This window comes from Struthio camelus, chromosome 4, assembly GCF_040807025.1.
Source record: "Struthio camelus isolate bStrCam1 chromosome 4, bStrCam1.hap1, whole genome shotgun sequence".
NCBI classification, from domain to species: domain Eukaryota; kingdom Metazoa; phylum Chordata; class Aves; order Struthioniformes; family Struthionidae; genus Struthio; species Struthio camelus.
Genome location: NC_090945.1, coordinates 86,850,232 through 86,870,052, shown reverse-complemented (window position 1 = coordinate 86,870,052; position 19,821 = coordinate 86,850,232). Strand labels below are relative to the sequence as shown.

The window sequence follows — 19,821 nt, the reverse complement described above, 5'->3', positions numbered from 1 at the left end:
GTTAGCTCACCGCTCCTCTGAAGGGCCTGCCTTCTGTGCCATAAATCACTCCAGCGCTGGACTAGAGAGAAAGAGAGGGACCCTGCTGAGCATGCACTCAAGTTGGCAGGAAGAACGAACCGTCTACAGCGCGAGTGTGGAAAAATACTGCACCCTCGATGAGGTAAACAGTGGAGAGACACCAAAGAGCTCCAAGGCATAGCAAAAAATTGGATCCGCAGAGAAAAGCGGAAAAAAAGCCAGTAAGAGAGACAGCCGGTTCCTGCCTCTATAGGACTGCACCCCGGAGAGCGCACAGGCTGCCTCTCCCTTTCACGCATGGCTTTTCCCCTTGCTCTCCTTTCCTCCCCGTCACTGCGTGCCAGTCCTTGGGCCTGCCCAGAACGGGATGACGGAGCTGACAGCAAGGCGACAGCCGTTGAGCAAGGTGACCTGCCTGGTGGGGAAGACAGCGTTCCCTCTCGCTCTTCGGTACACTCCGTCCTCTGCCCTGCATGGATGGAAACGTGGCTCCTGGCGTGGGTAACCTGCGAGCTGAAAGGAGCCTCCACGAGAGGAGGGAGCGCTCTCGGCAAGGCTGCGGAGAACGGCTTCGTGTCAGTAGCTAGCTGACGTTTAGGAGAAAGGAGGTCTCTGCACAGGATTCAACAGGTCACTTTTTCCAAAAGAGACTCCCGAGGTCCTGCTGGCCACATACGGGCAAAGCGGACATGCCACCTGTTATTTACGGCAGTCAGAAGGGGAGGAGAAAAACCCTCATTCTCCCACACGTTCTCCTTTCAGACCTCCCTCCAGAAGCAAGTCCCAGGTTCAGCCTGGTCTTTACACAGCATTTTCACAGTGACCATGAAACTTTAGCGCTGAGAGCTCCCAAAGACTACAGTTTCAAGGCAACTGCTCGGAGAGTATCACTTCTGCTGGCTCCAGGGCTAGAAGGATCAAATAGCTGAAATGACACCTCTCTTGATCATATCTTGAGCCTGAATTTCCTGCAGAATATGGGAATCCTCTTCCGATGACAAATGCTATCAGGAACAAGCCAAGACTAAAAAGGATCTTGGCCTCACTTCATATCACCATATTTACATCCTCAAATCAGAGGTACCAAAACGGCACACTGTCATTTGGTGAACAACGAGAGAGCCCTCTGCAGCCACATGTAAAGACAACGTATGTTGAATTTCCCTTCTAGGTTTAATTGCCCTGCTGCGGTAGAAACACAGCAGGACTTTCATCACTGTTACCATCAGTAGGACAGGTTTTTCAGGAGGACAGGGAAGAAGCAAAGGCAACAGCTCTCAGCATAAATAGATCTTAACAGTGCAGTAACTGGGAACGTCGTCAGCATGTTACAATCCAGTTTACTCCGGGCAGTTTTGCCACCCATACCGAATAGAGGCTCCAGTCTCCCAGCCCTCTTGCATTTACACTTCTGGTTCTAGGGATCAGAAACGAGTCAAAGGGATCCAGCGTGCCCAATCCCGACAGTCGGTGCTGGGCAGAAAGCGTCAGAGGACTGTGCTAAAGCTATCCTTGTTCAGCTTTCCAATTTCAGCTTCAACAGCTTCCTAAAGAGGCAGATCAAGAGCCATCAAGAGACAGGACAGCCTGGAGAGCGGCCAAGCTCTTGGCACTGCTCACAGCCCCCCTCTGCAGCAGGGAAACGAAGTGGGCGGCTGGCTGAAACGGCTTGCCACCCAACTGCCAAGAGCCCCTCCAGAACAACGTGACACTGATCCGCTCGAGCCTGGGCAGCGTAAATAAACGCTCCTTTTACTGAAATTGGAGCACAGGAAGAGTCTGCACCTCAATTTTATGGTCAATGCCCTTATTTACTTTGTAACAAATAGTTCAATTCCCCCTAACACCCATTCTGATTGGTCTTAAACCCATAATTCAAAACACGCAGGTGTCCAAAGCCCAGCTTTCCCCCCCTCTAAGTATGTGTTGAGCCCTCCAGTTTCACCACGTAAGTTTTTTCTACGATGGTTATTACACACATTTTCACACCGAAGTCTTCACAGGTCTTTTGTTTAAACTAAGCTGTCTCTAAGCTTCCAGGCTCTGAAGCGTTCCAGATTCCTGGTGTGGGGTAAAGCTTCCTCTGCTACTGCCTGACGGGTTGCTGGCCAGTGGCTTCAAAACGGTCCCAAGTAAAATGGGATTTCAGAGTGACCACCACGAACGTTTAGCGGTGCTGTTACCGAACCTACAAGTGCCGGTGCTCTCCTGTTTCACCTCTGTTGAAAGTGAGAATAGAGCCACACACGTGGCACCCTGGCATACAGCAGCTTGTTTTCGGATACAGATATTTCAGAGCTGCCACATCAGGCAGCTTCGTCCAAACCATCATTAAACACGGACACCCACAGCACTGCGGTATTTCATAGCTCTGAGCCGCTGAAACGGGAGTCCTTTCATCCTCCCCCCCGCTGCTGCGGCTCATGTGCTCGGGATCACGTGCGCCCACGGCCTCTGCTCAGCAGCACGGCAGGTAAGACTCGCTTCTAGCGGAAGGGAGCGCAGCCTTAGGAAGCACAGTGTTTACTGGTTTCTCGAGACTTTCGATCAGGAGACGTTAAGGAAAACGGGCAGCGGCTCCTCTGTAGGGTTTAGCTGCCAGTCAGACTTGTCACTGCTGCGCATCCAGCGGAGCTGTCTGCCAGGGAAGTGACTCACTGCAGACTACTCAAGATGTTCACCTGCAAATCTGCTGCTCGGCTACGTGGCTGATCTACCCTCAGCCTTTCAGAAAAAAGGAGGAGAAGTCAGGTCCCTTGGCAACATTTTGGGTGAAAGCCGTTACTACACAACGATACTTTTCAGTAACACTGGTTTAAATCTCAGTCACCTTGAGCACAAAGGCTTCAAGCGTTGCCCTTACCACACACCAGGAAACAAGAGGCGTTCACAGACTGAGCAGTGCACTCAGGATTACAAAACACACCTTGGCATTCAGGACAAACACCCAATCTCCCATCATTTACTAGTCCGGTACTACACGAGGGCCAGCGCGTACCTGAGCAGCGGTCTGTGGACAGCGTGCAGAACGTGACCGAGAGGAGGGGTAGGCAAACACAGCGCAACGGCATTGAAGTGACCTGTTTGATTTACTGCCTTAGCAGCCAAAACAAGAAGGAGAGAAATGAAGGGGTTTATCTCACATTTTTCACGGCTAGGTCTGAAGGACTCAAGGTCATGGCTTTCCCTTATCTGTTCTTGTTCTGAACATATCAACGGTCTCTCGCAGGAGCGGACCAGAAGCACTTATTTTCCTCTGCTGCGTTTTGCACTTGCCCCTGTGCTTATACCGCAGCAGTCTGAGCTAGGAGCTGCGGGGCCACCTCTCCGCAGGTTTGCCTTGCCACTGTCCGCATCCCTCCCCAGCTTGGCTCTTCATCCCGAGCAGACCCCGCTCGCCCTTCCCTCCCCCATTGCAGGCACGGCGAGGACAAAGCAGAGCATTCACCTTCAGTCCTAGCAGGCTGCGATTTAGAGGCATGTAAACTGCATTTTCAGCCTGGAAGAACGCCTTCCAAGATTATATTTTCCAGTCTTTCCAAGCCAGGCTCAATGTATATTTTGGTCCGCATGTTATTTATCTGAGTCACTGGAGCAGCACTGTAACCATGAATCTGTTGACACTCTACCGAATACACAGAGTTCGGGCAATTTTCATGTATTGCCAAAAGACTGTACAGCAAAGGTACTGCTGTGAGCCATGAATCTCCGTTTAAAAAAAAAAGAAGTCCTCTTACGATGAAGACTTCTTAGATTTGTTTTCCCTTTTGTCTCATGCTGGAAAATGAAGTCAATAAAGAAGTAAACTTGACCCCGGGGCCTGAGATCTCAAAGAAACTCGTCTAGAGCATACAAACTACCTCCCGAGAACCGCAGCCATGCAGAAGCACCGTTCTAGGACAGAGCATGGTATATCCAAGGAACTATGCACTGTGGTGGCCAGCAAGGCAGGGAGTTAGCCTGGGAGGTCCTGCTAGTCTTTATAAACGTTTCCAGGGTTTCTTAACATCCCAGGACTCGCCTGGAACTGGAAGAGAGACCTGGCATGTTAGTTTTCTTTCGGGAAAGGTACTGGACAACATACAAAGGGAAATAGAAAAGCTGGTCCCATTTGGTATCTGAGCGAAGGGGCTGTACCTCCAATCCTCTTATTGGAGCGATTCAAAGCACAGAGCTCATAAACCACACACAGCAGATTAGAGCGTTTGTTTATCATGCTGCAGAGGCATCTGTCAGGCTCCATGCATTAAATATTTCATCTTCTAACGATGAGCAGAACGCATGCAAACTTCAGTCCAGTAACCAGAGAGCCTTTGGAAATCCTGACGTAACCAACCTTCTAAACTGCAGTGATGTGTTTCCACGTGATACACGCAGCACAAGTATTTTCACCCTGTCAGACTAGAACAGTATCAAGGCACTTCTACAGTTATCATCACTACTGCTGGAATGCAGCAACAGGTCTACCAGAAACGGCCCAAATCTTTACAATATTTAAAGATGTCGTGGAACCCAATCCCAGTTGGAGTTACCAGGTAATCCTGATTTGCTGCAAGATTTCTTTTCATGTAGTTTTCAGCTTTTCAGCGTGGCTAGGCCAATCCAACTGGTTGCTATGTTTGCATCTCAGCAGCTGCTTTCATTCACGTGCAATTATCTGTTCAGAACAGGTTACTTAGTAAGGAGAAAAATCAATGGCAAGATAACACACATTCCAGCTTCCTTGGACCACTTTTTCTTTTTGAGGCCTTCAGATTCTGTTGAGATATAAATACATCTGTCCTTCCTGCTCCATGACCTCACTGCATCACGTCCTGTAGAAACAGGAGAGAACAACCTGATCCCTTATCTCTTGTTGAGATTACCTGGAGGGAGCGTGGAAGGGGGAAGAGCTCATCTGGTAACCCAGTGACCTTCAGATCACCACCTCATCTGCAGCCTCGGTCATCAGGTAAGCCGGTTTTGCCTCACTCCTCTTTCATTGGCCCAGGCTGAGTCCCACTCTTTGGGGTCCCACATAGGGCCCTAGAGTTGTATAAAATCCTCTGCCTCTCACCCCACCTTCCTCCCTATCCGAAGGGTGCACTGGAAACATCTGACAGATCAGGGTTTTCAGGACTCCAATACGAAGTTCAGCACGTGAGGGAACAACCCACTGAGCACCTGCAGAGAGACTAATCTGCAACCAAAGATCAAGCAGGCCTTTCCCCAGACAGTACTGGGCCAGACACGTGCTATGCCCACACAGATATTGCTGAAGTCCAGTAAGCGAAAGCTAGTTTAGTCCCAACTGAACAGGGAGTTATGCTGAAGAGCTTCCGTGCTGTACACACGGCACAGATGGGACCGAAGCCCCACCGTTCTGGTGCGAGAGCGAGGAGGATCGCCTGTACGTTGGCACCGCACTCGTAAACTAGCGCTCCAAAGTTGTGAAGCCTAACACACCCCACTGGTAAGGCAGCCCTGGCTGGAGCCCAACTCGGGGCCTCCAACAAGAACCACAACCTCTAAATCCCTAAGCAGCAAACCAGCTCCGTTAGCTTTGAAATAGTCGCTGATGCAAGTTAAGTAATCTAGACATGGGAGGGCAATCAAACCACACTGTCAGTGCAGGCTGCACAGTAAGATGCTAATGCAAAACCACCATCTCAACTCCACCAACATCTAAAGGCGATGAACTACTTTTGAGGAAGCATCCTTGTTTCCATATGGATGTGTCCTTTAGCTTCTGTGCTACTGCCGGCTGTCAGCAGAACCGCAGGCTGACTCGAGCACATCCAGAAATAAAACGCATCATCAGCAAAATGCACCTGCTAATAGCAGGAGCAGACACGTCGGGGACAGGAACGCTGTCCAAGTCCTATCCTGTATAAAACATTCTTAGCCACAATCAGTCCTCAGCCAGAGGCTACAGATGGCAGGAGAGGTATGCGCCTTCAGAGAGAGGAACCGGACAGAGACATCTACCACCTCCTGCCAGACACAACAGTCCCTGGAACAATGCAGTTTTGGATCTGTAACCACCTGTTTTGCACCCACAGATTTAAGTACGGTCAGGACTCCACCATTCAGCACTCTTGCGAGCTTAATGATACAAAGAGTGGGAGCAAAAAGAGCGGTCCAATTTGCAGACAGAATGAGAGGGCAGAGGAGATCTGAGGATTTGCCTGTAATGAACTTCAAGGACTGTTTCCTGTAAGCAGCAAAAAAGACAGCACTGTGGTCCAGACGCAAGGCTGGCCATTGAACACAGACGTTCAGATCTGAGCTCTGCTGCCGAGTTCCCTGTGGGGCTGTGAGCTTTATTTGGCGTTCAGAGTAGTAGGTACTGGAACTCCATAAAAACGTAACCTGAACCCAAGTGAATCCACTCATGACTGTAGCAAGTGTGCTGGATAGACCAGAAGAAAGCAAGCAGTGCACAAATGTTCCTACCCAGCCAGCACACATGAGAAAAGGGGTCAAGCCCTTCCACGGACAATGCACAGCCATATTAATATTTCAACATTTGGGATCTGCAGTCAAGTCAAAGGTGGGCAGCAGGAAGCACAATTCAAGAAATCAACCTGAGCTTTAACAGCTGTCTTACATTTCCCATTTTAATCGGGCAGCTATGGAAATTAAAAAGCAGCTCAGCAGCCACTTTTGTTTGTAAAGTTCTGTGAGCTGAGATCCAAGCATCACATCTCCTGCTGTTTTTCAGAGCTCCTTTCTTTTTTTTCCTTCCCATTTTCACTCCCCCTCTTCTTTTTAACTCAGACCACATCTTTTTGTTTGTTTGTTTTAAACTTGTGTCTTTGAAACTGTAACAGCCATATTAAACTAAACTCAGGAAAATGAATACAGATGACATGCCTTCAAAAAAAAAAACCTCTCATTTGCTTTTAAAGACATTAGGAGTTCTAGCCCGAGACACAATGGCAACACATGAAAGCAATCAGGCCCACTGCTGCAGAGCCAGGGCCAGCTCTGGGAACAGAGAAGCAGCCAGGTATTTCCCACCTGTCCCCTTTCTCCCATCACGTGACACTAAAGCTTCTGCCCCAACACGTTAAGTTGAGCATTATGCACTGAAGTATGCAAAGAATTTGAGGGGAGTTCTGCACTCCAACTGAACGTCAAATTAAAGAAAAGAGATAGTTTTCAACAAGTCGTATCCAGATTTTTATTTCCGGCTTGGCTGCTGTGAGCCTGATCTTGCCTCCGATTCCCCAGGGAAACGCCGCTGCGTACTTACTCGAGAGCGGTGCCCCCCGTTAATACGGCTCAGAGCTGCCAGGGAGCAGGCCTGCTCCCTTTGCCCCCAACCTCCCCACGCCACCTCCCAGTTCATCCCTTTGGCAACAGAAGACAACCGTTTCAGCTCAGTCATAGCTGCTGCACTCTGAACACGTCTTTGTACCTGACAGGACTACAAAGTCACCTGTCAATGTACTTTGGAGCTCCAGGCTGATTCGACATGTACTACGCTGGTGCAAACGCCACAAACAGTCAAGTTCTGCTACGTGAGAAGCATTGTCTTTGCCTCAAAGCATACAGTCCAAAACAAATGACAGACGAGAAGCAGGCTTTAAGGGGGAGAAGAAACAATACCTAAACACACAATTTCAGCTCTCTCACTTTGGAATTATAAAGCAGAGCAAGTGCAAGTCATCCTCACCCCTCAAGCCAACTTCACAGTATTAAGATATGAGATGGGAGGACAGAGGCTTCCTGGACCTGCTCAGTAGGAGGCGGGGAGGAATACCACATACAAGGCAGTACTGAAGCACAGCATAAAGGGGGTAGCTGACACACAGGGAGACAAGGCTAAGATAGAGAATTATGTGCGAGAGGTCAGTAGGCACAAACGAGCACTTAACAGTCTGATGCAGAGAAGGCGAAAACAGAGAGATGTGGCTGGAGTAACCGAGAAGGAAGCTGATCCTAGAAGCAAAAATTTGCCAGTGGGTGACCCGCACGCAGAGGAAACAGCGGAAAGGTGCTGCTGTGTAAGCCGTGCGGCAGCGTCATGCTGGTCAGCGGATTGCCTCCAAAACCATTCAAGTGGAAAGGGAGTAAGACAAAAGTCAGTTGATGTTGAGATCAAACTGTGGTTGGAAAGCAGCCTTCCTGGTGGGAACGGGTACACACAGGAATGCTTCAAGCTGCGAAGACGGAGCAGCCTAAGACATGGAGCGTTATTAATATCTGGATAACACACTCAGACACCACAGAATTCCACATATGGTTATCCACTCTTTCCAGGCAACCTATCGAACCATTTCCTTACCTAATTCAGTAGGATGACACATGGCAAAACAAACAGCGCTAGTCAAAGCAAGACTGTGAAACTCATGAACGGCAAATCCCCCTCAGGAATCCCGCTCCTGGTTTGTTTCTGCCCCTTGTGAAGGCTTCTGTTTCTTACACTAAGTATGGCATTAGTCATGTGCCTCCCCCTTCAGCCCCAAAGAGTTAACAAGTCAGCACTAGACAGGAGAATTGAGTACAGCTGTGCATTTGGCTCAAGGCAAAGGACATATGGTTCTCCTTACCCTCCACAAACTAGTGCTGGGGAGAGCCAAAACTTTGGTCTAGGCCCTTTCAGCAGAGAATGTCAGGGGTTATGTGATAGAAGAGGCTGGCTGCGCTAGGGTTCCCAGCTCGCAGCTCTATAAATAGCTTTGGGAATCATTGTGTTTGCAGACTAGCTGATCATTTACCAAAGAAACCCACCCGTAACAACCCAGACTTCAGAAAAAACAGCCCTTGTTTCTGTATACACTTTTATAGCTCCTTTCCTTCATGCCTGCCCTGTGTTCACTCCGGAGTGAGCCTCAATTCGCAAGGGCTGGCACAAGAGGGAAAGAGGAGAGGTTACTGCTGCATTCCCAATTTTCTGCTGGATAGCAGATATCATCCCAGCTGGATAACTCACTTTGGGTTTAACAATGCTCACATTTCAGCTTGTAAAGTGTTTATAAAAAGGAATCCATTATTTTTCCCCCCCTCAACCAGTGCAGGAACATTTTGCACCTAAAAAAAAAAAAACCCAAACCCCACCATACTGGAACATATGAGAATCAGTTTAAAATTCCCCAGTAGTATGAAAGCCCTGACTTTCTCCAGGAATCTATTCCACACTCAGACTCATGATAGGTCTTTAACCTGAATGGAGAAGATCAGAAGCTATCTAATTATCCCTCAGCCCAATTCAGAAAAGGCCAAGCATACACATAAGAGCATTTTTTTCAAAGCAGCATCACTGAGGGTACGCATGTTTGGAGACCAGCTGCTAATAGGCCCTAACATTTTCCCCTCTAGTCGTATAATCCTGACCTTAACAGAAATCCAGACAGCACATTGACTGATCCCTACTCATGCAGCACTCGGGTGAGGAAGGAAAAAGAGGGGTGGAAATTATTGTGAGCCACCCCTGACACTCTGTAAAGACAGAAAAGGGGTAGTTTATTAGCCTCATTTTCTAAGGCAGCAGATCTCTCTAATTTCACAAAAAGAGTACAGACAGCAAATTCAAGCAGCAGTTTGTACATGTACCTTTTAGACTCCTTATGAGTAGGCCACAAATCTCAGGTTGGTCTATTTTAGCCCCACTATAAAGAATCTCTCTCCTTTCTGAAAGTTTCTCTTCCTCACCACCTGCATACACACTCTTTCTAATACAGTAGGCTGTAAAGATTAAATTGCTCTAATCTTTCTTTACAGATAAGGTCTTTGCATCTGAGACTCCCCAGTTACACTTTTTTATCTCCCAGCTGTGTAGATTTTTCCAGCACCCTTGTGCTTTGCCAGATGCCCTGCTTTAGGCATTCTCGCACTGGGCTTACACCCAGACGAGTTATCAGTTCTCTGCTTTGAGCTGTGATTCACTGGAGAACCCAGAGCTACTGTGGTGTTTAGTTTTTTCTATTAGAGTGCAATGCAGCTCAGGCCCAGCCCACAGTCTAGCACCACCCCAAACTCTTTCAAGTATTTTTCCCCAGGCATCTGCTTCCTATTATACTTGCACTTCAGGTTTTATTCCCTACCAACAATGCCGAAGCGCTGAGCTGGTGAGCTGCTACAGACCGTCAGGAGTCACATGTCATTCCTTCACTTCTGTCTCCCTTCTTTAATTAGAACATTTTAGAACTCTTCCAGGTTAGTCTAGACTTCTAATATTTCTGTGCCAGGTTGGTCTGGACTTCTAATATTTGTGAGAGGTATAATTAATATTCCCTTCCTGCACTTGCTGTGCTGTTGGATGGATGCTGCTGACACCCCTCAACAGATGCGGAGCCTTCCATTTTCAGATATCTCAGTCGCTGAGGAAACGCATCCTATTTCAATCTCCAGTCTGGGGGTTAATCTCATCCTGCACTCTTAATCTGTATGTACAAGAACAATCCCCAGTTTACGCAGATGCAAAACGAAGTGCAGTCAGATCCCTATGTCATTTTAAAAGCAGCAGATATCTGTATCATAAACATCTAAAACACTCTTGTGCTGTGTCCAGATATGCTTAGAAACCTAATTTCAAACTCATCCTAAACACTGTTCCTCATTTATCTAGTTTTAATCTCAAGCAAAGAAGATACGCTCTGCACTTGACAGCTCACAAATGGTCCTGGCTGCTTACCAGGACTAATGCTGCAATATACTGTAGCAGAGAGATGGCTAACCAGCACTGCACCTTCGCCCTCGAGAAACAATACTTCTGTAGTTTCTTTAAGGGAATTGGTAACAGAAATTTTAAAGACTTCAAGAGAGAGCATCCACCGTGAAGTAACTTTCACCTCAGAAGTCAGTACCCAGACAGCAGTGGCCACTGCAGCTCTAGGAAGACAAGTCACCTGCCTCCTTGACAGAGCCCAGAGACGCTCTTTAAAAAGGAACAATTGTGTATTTCCCACACGAGCATGTCCACCGGGCAAAGCCTGAAGATGGAGTTCCCTGCACACATGGATACTCCTCCGCCCATCAGAAGAGGGGCAAAAAGAAGAACTGAGAGAACAGAAAGAAAACATGGTGCTCTTATCTGTGCAGTAGAAATACTTGGAAATGAAGACCAGGTGAAACAAGAGAAGCACACTAAATGCTTGTTCACTGTTCTTCAGATTTCCAGGAGCAGAGCTTTACCTATATTTATGACAGAGGCCTTAAATGAAAGCAGTTCTTCCATACAGAGGTATGACATTTCACTGAGGAGTCCACCCTACTGGTTTCTTTAATTGGGAAAAGACACTCCTCCTGTAACAGTATCCAATGACACTAATGCAACTACTACCAGTCATCCCACTCTCAGGTGCGGCTGTGGGAGGACCCTGCAGCCTGCCTACAGCCAAATGACATAGTCATTTAAGCAAGCTAATATGAAACAAACCAGTATGCAAACTTCCCACGAAGATGCATCCAAGCTCTTTTTGCACAAACGTTTCCAAAATAGTGGACTCCAAAGAAACTGCATGCATGCATGCCTTTAACTCTGCCAAAGGCAAGGTAGCTTAACGCAGTTGGGAGATGACATAGACCACGCTGCGGTCACTGAGACCTTGGAGCGCGTGTAGAGGAGGCAGAGTAAATCCACGCACAGCTTGCATCAGGGTGATGTGCTTGTGCATTCACCACCTCAGACTTCGCTCCTATTCTGAAGTTAAATGCATGATCTCCCACACAATTTTTTTTTCTATTTTCAAAGTACGGATGCGTAACCGAAGCACAGCGAAGCTAGATTTGCCCAACATCGCACAAGAGGTCTAAGACAAACGTGGTAATTAAACCCCTATTTCAGGAGCCTCAAGTTTCTATCCTAGCACCTGGACCACGCTCATCCTTGTTTCTCCCTTCCTCAAAAGCACATGTTATGGTAAGGCTGTAACAGCTGCCTGCTCTCCAGTACTACTTTCTAAGCGCTCCAGAAACTGCTTACTTGATGAAATGTCCCCTGTCAACGCCAGACAAAAGCGTGTATTGGACAGACTCACTGGCCTGGGTGGGGGAGGTTGGATTTCAGCAGCCCAGATTTCATCCATTGACAACACCAGTTAGAATCAAATTAACACTGGTAGAAGGGCTGGCGTGATGACAGCTCCACAGACGGATGCTGTCCCTGCACAGGTGCAGTGCTGGTCCCTAGGGTGCTGCAGCCATGAGCTTACTGCTTCTGCCCCTGATAAACCCACTTACAACCTGAGCAAACTCTCTCATCACAAGCTTATTTAAAAAAAAAAAAAAAATCTTGCCAGAAACAGCACTGCTGTCACCAGCCTAGTTGGGCTACAGAGACGAACAGCCAAGGGTATCACTTTACTGAGTCCTGTGGTCAGCCTTAAACTACAGTTCACAGCAGCAGGCCAGAAAAAAAAAAAAAAAAAAAAAAAGAGTTTGACATTATCATTTTATATGTCCTTGCCTGAAACATGAACATGCTTTCCACAGGCTGCTCAGAAGAACTGGGATAGTGCTACTGATTTCCATACACCTTAACAATTTTTGTTTGAAAGATCAAGACAATGAGCGAATCTTACTAACCTTCGGGACTCTAGGAAGAGCCTGATATTTCAAAATACCCTTTGCACAGGGAGAGAGGGAAACCAGTGTCGCGTATTTCTTGCACAAGAAGGTACGTCTCCGGTGAGTTTTTCCTGGGCAGGCACCACTCTCGGCAAGCAGTCTGCACCAGCCCGTGCACGGCAGGGAATGCCCTCCTCTGCAGGTGCTGCAGCAGGAAGCTCTGCCTGCAGTTAGTTCTTTTCACATAGATGTTACTTGACACTCACAGAAGTGACACTCAAAAACAGACCAAGAGAGAGGATGGCCACATCAGGGGCCATTTGAGTCCTGGCCCTTCTGGAGGGTAGAGCTATTTTAGGGGGAGGGTAGAGGGTTTGGCTCAATTTGGGACATTTTAGAGCCCAGTAAATAACTGGGACAAAGCATCAGCTGGACTCAAAGCATTCAGGAATTCAGTCTCAGAGAGGAAGCAGCAAAGTGCAACTCCACGTTCATGTTTTTCAGTAACGGCCCTCTCTAACCTCTCTCTGTAGTCCAGCTCCGCCTCGCTGATTTATTCTTCATAGAAGGAAAAGAGGCCACTCTGAGCACAGACGTCTCTCCAACACCCTATGCCAAAGGCTGTTCCTTAAATAGGAAAAAATAAATTCACACTTTAAGGGAGGGGAACAAGGCTGTTTCCCTTCCTCAGTCATTCATTTTCAGAACAAAAGCTTACAAGTTTGCATGAGGACATCGAGATCCAGCTTCTGCTAAAGGAGTATTTGTGACAGGATATACTACTTATTTACCTCTCATTGCACATGCACGCGGCTAGAGCTTTCTGCCTGTCTCAAGTAAGCAGAGTGGAAGTCTCCAAACGTGTGTGTGTGTACTTTACGTATAATGGGCATGCGTGTCTGGCTCCTTATTACTCAAATTGAAAAGTGACTATCCACTTAGTTTACCACCTGCAAGTTCTTCAGAGGGAAAAACTGGAGACTTCTTTGCACTGAAAGAAAACGTGGACGTTTTCAACCTAAGATTTTAACACGCGTTTTTGTTTCAAGCTACTAGGAATTGAATAAACACAGCTAAAGATTTCACGCAGTCTTTACTACAGCCTCTATGTTCGTGACTAACACAGGAACAAGGATCTGAATCAGATGTACTCCAAAGCAATACAGCGTTTACCACGCCATCCCATCAAGTAGTCACACACAGCGTCAGACAGAGAAAGAAATTTTCCTACCTGGCTGTGATGTTCTTGTAACAATATATGACTTGTCACTGCACGTTAGGGTGAAACCTGAAGAGCCAGCACGTAACGAAATATCCCAAGCGCGCGAGCCAAGAACCAGCTAAGAAGCGCGGAGCCTGCACAGGGGCAGAACGGCAGGTGCCTCATCCCATCCTCTGTAAACAAGGCTGGGGGAAGCAGAACCTCTCAGGCTGGAGAAGGTGCTCTTTTCTCAATACAAACCTACCCCTATGACGCCCCAAGAGTCTCTGTAGCACAGGCTGGATTAATTTTTTAGGTAAAGTTGAAAAAAACAGCTTTCAGTCGCTGTGATCAATGCAGATAACACATTGCACCTCAGAGTTCAAACTTCCTCCCAGCATTAATGGTTGCACGGTGAGATCAATGTATCTGCATCCCCACTCGGTATTGTGGAAGTGCTGTAGATGAGTAGAAGTCAGGCCATGTTCACCATGCTGCTGCATAAACACAGGGACTCACGGGTCAAAACAGGCTCAGGTAAGCACGAACTGACACCCCCCCCTTCCCCATCTCGACTGCCGCCCTGTGAATCTGCTGAAAGCATTACCCCCGCTGCACAGGTCAGTGCATCCTGCAACGTGAACGGCACGCTCTCCTTGTAGAGATGGGATCCAACCTACCTGGAGGGAGAAGCTTTGGGGTTTTGTTTTGTTTTTCCTCAAAAGGTTTGCTTCCGAGGAAGTCTGACCATCCAGCAGCAGCAAAGGGCAGATCAGAGTGGAGAAACACGTGCAAAGCAACGGGACAGTGCCCACGTGAAAAGACAAGCAGCGCTGCGAGAAGGGATGGAGTCCTGCACAGACCCCGAGCCTTCAACACCTGTTTAGCAAAACCAGCTGAGATGCACTCCCGACAGTCTTTCTAACCAAAGCACATGGTTAAATACCCTGCATCTCTACTGTCCTAAATACTAATGCGATCATCCACAACACAGTTCTGCCAAAAGCCTGGCCCCCTGAAATCCTGCACTTCCTAGGGCAGACTTTCCAGTTTTGTTTGGTCTCTACGCGTCCTTGGAAAGAAAGCTCTAAAGCCCTCTGCAAGCAGCAGGGCGACACGCAAAACGCAGCGGCTGCTGTCTGGTAACCTGATGAAAACCTAGACCCAAGCCGTATCAATCCCCGTCCCCCCCCCACCTCGGCAGCACACCCCAGCTCGCAGAAACGCTCCCAGACAAGCGGCGGTAGCGGCGCGTCGGCTCAGGAAAAGAGGCCAGAGCGTCGGGCTGCAAACAAGGCGTTCGCTCAGACGAGGAATTCCTCCGAGCTGACAGGAAAAGTGGGCGATATCTGGAGCTGATAATACCAACTGACAGCATCCCAATAAACACGCCGACTCCCCGCGCGGAGGCCTGCCAGGGCAGAAAATCCAGAGCCTTCCCTGGAGGCAAATGGCTGCCTCTGAAGGCGATTAGCTTTCCCCAGGAGGCTGCGGCACCTCTCAATTTGGAGAGGAGCCCGTGCTTCCCCAGCGCAGGAGGAATCGCCCTCTTCTCCTGCCAGGGGAGGGCACGCAACCGCCCTCCCACGGCGCGAGTTTCTTCCACCAAGCGTGAGATCCCGGCCGGCGGAAACGAGCCCGCTCCGTCTGGATGCGATGCTGCCCGGTCCATGCCGCGAGGGCAGCTCTCTGGAAAACGCATCAACGGAGATATATATATATATATGTACATATATATATGTGTGTGTGTATACATGTATGTATATATATATGTACACACACACATATTTTAATATATTGATGCCACACAGAGGGAGTGCTCCCAAGACTCGCTCCTCTGCACTGGGAGAGGCTGCCTAGACCTTATCCTGCAGACCTGAACGTTGTCCTGTGCCGCAGTATTAGAGGGGTAGGGGAAAAAAAAAAACAAAAAAAGGCTTTTTTCCCCCTCATTGATTAGTGGCAGCTGGAGTACATAGCAGAAGCTCAGTTGCGGGGGGGGCGCAGCGACACTGCCAGTTCGTCTCTTCAGTTCATCTCAGCAGTTCATCTCTTCAGAGCAGCCGCCTCAACTTTTAGGAACTTCGGGGCTGAAACCGAGCGGTTTTCCACCGGACGGGGCGCGTTTTTGGAAGGGGCTGGCGGGCTCGGCGGCGAGCACGGTTTTTAATTCAAAGCCAAGCTGCGGAGGCGGGAGGGGAAGGGAAGGGAAGGTGGGGGGTCGCCGTTCCTCAGCGCCCCCACGGCTCAGCGTCGCACCGCCGAGGCGCCGGTCGGGGCAAAGCCGCCGCCGCCGTTGTCACCCCGCACCACAGCGGCGAGCGACGGTTGGGCGCGGGCCCCCTCCCCCACCCGCCGCTGAGGGGGCGCTGCGCGCGCCCCCCTCCCCCTCCAACCTACCTGCCGTGGGCCGGTCCGCGCCGGTCCTGCTCCGCGCGCGCGCGCCCCTCCGTCGCTTACCGCCGGCTTCCCCCCGCCTCCCCCCCCTCCACCCCCAAACCTGCCCGCTCGCGCCGCCGCCGCCGCCTCATTGGCCGCCGCCGCTGTCAGCCGCGCCCCGCTCGCCTCGCCCGCTCTTCCTATTGGCCCGGCCGCGCGCCCCGCCCCACAAAGGCCCCGCCTATCCCCCCGCCTCTCTCCTCTTGGTTGGGAGGTTAGAGACGGCCAACGGACGCTTCGGCCCCATTGGCCTGGTCGGCGAGACGCCCCGCCCCCAGCGCTCACCTCGCAATCTGATTGGGCGCGAGGGTTCGCCTACGCCTTTCGCTATTGCCCCATTGAGCTGCCACTCCAGCTTCCAACCCCACCCACCTTGACTCCCACCTCTGCAACCCTCGGATTGGAGAGCTAGATTCACCTTCTAGCCTATGAAAAGGACGAGAGGCGATGAGAAACTGTTGATTGGTTACTCTTGAGGTTTTTATTTTTAATTGGGTGAGCTCACGCGTCTCCCACGTGGGGCAAGACAGGGGGCGGGATTGTGGCGGGGTGGGCGTGGCCCAGCGCTATGTAAATAACCACAGAAACTTCCCCCCCACACACACACTTTGCCCTTATTCTGATTGGCGGGCGTTTCTCCCAATGGGAAGAGTCGTCACAGGCAGCCCGCCCCGCTACGGGGGCGTGCTGCTACAGACCTGCTGATTGGCGGGTTCATGTAAATACAAGGGGAGGGGGGAAAGGGGGGATTCCCTGGGGGCGCCGGGCCACGCGCTCGTGCCGGGGGGGGGGGTGTCACGTGCCAGGCGCGTGGCTGGAGGGGGGGCATCGGGGGGGGGAGCACCCAGCGCTGCCCCGGGGGGGGGGGCACCTCGGGACTCTCCCCAGTGACCCCCCCCGACGGGACCCCTCTCTAGTGTCAGCCCCCCGACGGGACCCCCCAGTGACCCCCCCTCCCGACGGGACCCCCTCTACTGTCACCCCCCCAGACGGGACCCCCTAGTGACCCCTCCCAACGGGATCCCCTCCAGTGACCCCCTCCCCCGACGGGACCCCCCCCCAGTGTCCCCCGCAGACGGGACCCCCCCCGCGGTGCTCCCCCCCCCCCGACGGGGACTCCCCCAGTGTCCCCCCCAGACCAGACCCCCCCCCCGACGGGACCCCCGTTAGCACCCCCACCGCCCCGGGGCGGGCCCGCAGCTGCCCGGAGCAGGGGGGGGGGCCGGCGGCTCCTGCCCCCCCCCCCAGCGGTGACGAGCCCGGGGCGGGCGCCAGGGCGGCGGCGGTGCCCGGTGACGGTGCCCGGTGACGGTGCCCGGTGGCCGTCGGTGGCCCGCAGCCCCGCGGCGCCCCGAGATGGCGGGGGGCAGCGGCGGGGCCCCCCCGCCCCGCGGCCGCGGCCGCGAGCGCGCCCCGGCCACGGCCCCCGCGCCGCTGCCGCCGCCGCCGCCGCCCCTCGACCCTCTGCGCCGGTGAGTGCCGCGGCCCCGGGGCGGGGGGGGGCCGCGGGGCGTCCCGGGTGGCCGTGGGGTGACCCCTGGGTGGCCGTGGGGTGACCTCTAGGGTGGCCGTGCTATGCGTCCCGGGTGGCCGTGGGGTGACCCCTGGGTGGCCGTGGGGTGACCTCTAGGGTGGCCGTGCTATGCGTCCCGGGTGGCTGTGGGGTGACCCCTGAGTGGCCATGGGGTCACCTCCGGGGTGGCCGTGCTATGCGTCCCGGGTGGCCGTGGGGTGACCCCTGGGTGGCCGTGGGGTCACCTCCGGGGTGGCCGTGCTATGCGTCCCGGGTGGCCGTGGGGTGACCCCTGAGTGGCCGTGGGGTCACCTCTAGGGTGGCCGTGCTATGCGCCCCGGGTGGCCTTGGGGTGCATCTCTAGTGGCCATGGGGTCACCTCCGGGGTGGCCGTGCTATGCGCCCCGGGTGGCCATGGGGTGACCCCTAGGTGGGCGTGCAATGCGTCCCAGTGGCCGTAGGGTGACCCCTGGGTGGCCATGGGGTGACCGTGCAATGCGTCCCCGGTGGGTGTGGGGTGATCTCCAGGTGGCCGTGGGGTGCATCTCCGGTGGCCGTGGCGTGAGTCCCTTGGTGGGCATGGGGTCACCTCCAGGGTGGCCATGCAATGCATCCTGGGTGGCTGTGGGGTGACCCGTGGGTGGCTGTGGACTGATCCCTGGGTGGCTATGGGGTGCTCCTACATGGCTGTGGGGTGACCCCTGGGTGACCATGTGGTGCATCCCTGGTGGCCGTGGGGTGACCCCTGGGTGACCATGCGGTGCATCCCTGGTGGCTGTGGGGTGACCCCTGGGTGACCATGGGGTGATCCTGGGTGGCCGTGGGGTGACCCCTGGGTGACCATGCGGTGCATCCCTGGTGGCCGTGGGGTGATCCCCAGGTGGCTGTGGGGTGCATCTCCAGTGGCCATGAGGTGTGTCCCGTGGTGGGTATGGGGTCACCTCCAGGGTGGCCGTGGGGCAATCGCTGGTGGCCATGGGGTGATCCCCAGGTGGCCGTGGGGTGCATCTCCGGTGGCCGTGGCGTATGTCCCTCGGTGGGCATGGGATGATCCCGAGTGACCACGGAGCGACCCCTGGGTGGCCGTGGGGTGCGTGCCCAGGTGGCCAAGGGGCCGTCCCCGGGTGACCATGGGGTGCGTGTCTCAGGTGGCCGCGGTGCCCGGGTGACTGCGGGGGGCTGACCCATGGTGACCACGAGGTGCGTCCCTCGGTGGTGTGACCCCCGTGGGGTGCATCCCCAGCGGCCGCCCCGGGGTGGCCGTGGGACGTGTCCCCGGAGGGGAGGGGGGTGACACCCGCGGTCGCCCCCCGGGGTGACACGTTCGCTCCGGGGCGCCTGACTGCTCCTTGTATGGCTGAGGACAGCCACCAGCTGCCTAAAAATAGCCCGGGGCCGGTGGCAGCGGTGGCAGCGGGGGGGGGGGACCCGATCCGGGCTCTGCGGGAGCCCTGCTCTTCCCTTGCCCAGAGGGGCGATTTGCACCGACCCTCCCGGGCGCGAAGCTCGGGCTTTCGGCCGGCTCCGTCCCCGCGGGCTTCCGGCCGCCGGGGCTCCTTTCGGGGTTAATTTGGGAAGGGCGGCGCTGACGGCGCTCCAGCCTCCGGGCTTCCCGACCGCCTGGACGCAGGGCGAAACCGGACCTTGAGCCGGCGGCTCTGCCGGCCGCGGCCGGGCAAAGCGGGCTGCGGCGGGAGCAGGATGCGGCCCCGGAGCTCAGCAACACCCGCCCCGTCCCCGCTGGGCGACGGCAAGCTGCAGCGCTCGCCCCGGCTTTCGCGGCCGAGTTCCAGCGCCGACGTCCCAGGCCTCCCAGTGCCCCGGCTCCCAGTCTTCCCAGGCCTCCCAGTGCCCCGGCTCCCAGGCCTCCAGCTCCCAGTGCCCTGGCTCCCAGGCCTCCCAGAGCCCCGGCTCCCAGTCCTCCCAGTGCTCCAGCTCCCAGAGCCCCGGCTCCCAGTCCTCCCAGAGCCCTGGCTCCCAGTCCTCCCAGAGCCCTGGCTCCCAGTGCCCCGGCTCCCAGGCCTCCCAGTGCTCCAGCTCCCAGAGCCCCGGCTCCCAGGCCTCCCAGAGCCCCAGCTCCCAGGCCTCCCAGTGCCACAGCTCCCAGTGCCCCGGCTCCCGGACCTCCCAGTGCCCCGGCTCCCAGGCCTCC

General features: G+C 53.3%; 1 protein-coding gene across 4 annotated transcripts in view; it reads right to left on the bottom strand.

The window, feature by feature from the left end:
• PAIP2B (poly(A) binding protein interacting protein 2B) overlaps window positions 1-16,229 on the bottom strand; it is a 32,683-nt gene extending 16,454 nt beyond the window's left edge. Inside the window, exon 1 of one of the 4 annotated variants that reach the window (XM_068943894.1) lies at window positions 16,118-16,229. Coding sequence is in view for 2 of the 4 variants with exons in the window: in XM_009681862.2 (XP_009680157.2) it covers window positions 14,927-15,095 (169 nt within the window). In the remaining 2 variants the exon portion in view is untranslated. Of the gene's footprint in view, window positions 1-3,019; window positions 3,122-14,397; window positions 14,420-14,926; window positions 15,118-16,117 lie in introns of those variants that run through there. The other 3 variants (XM_009681862.2, XM_009681863.2, XM_068943893.1) reach the window with 3 other exon arrangements.
• Between the last annotated feature and the right edge of the window lie 3,592 nt (window positions 16,230-19,821).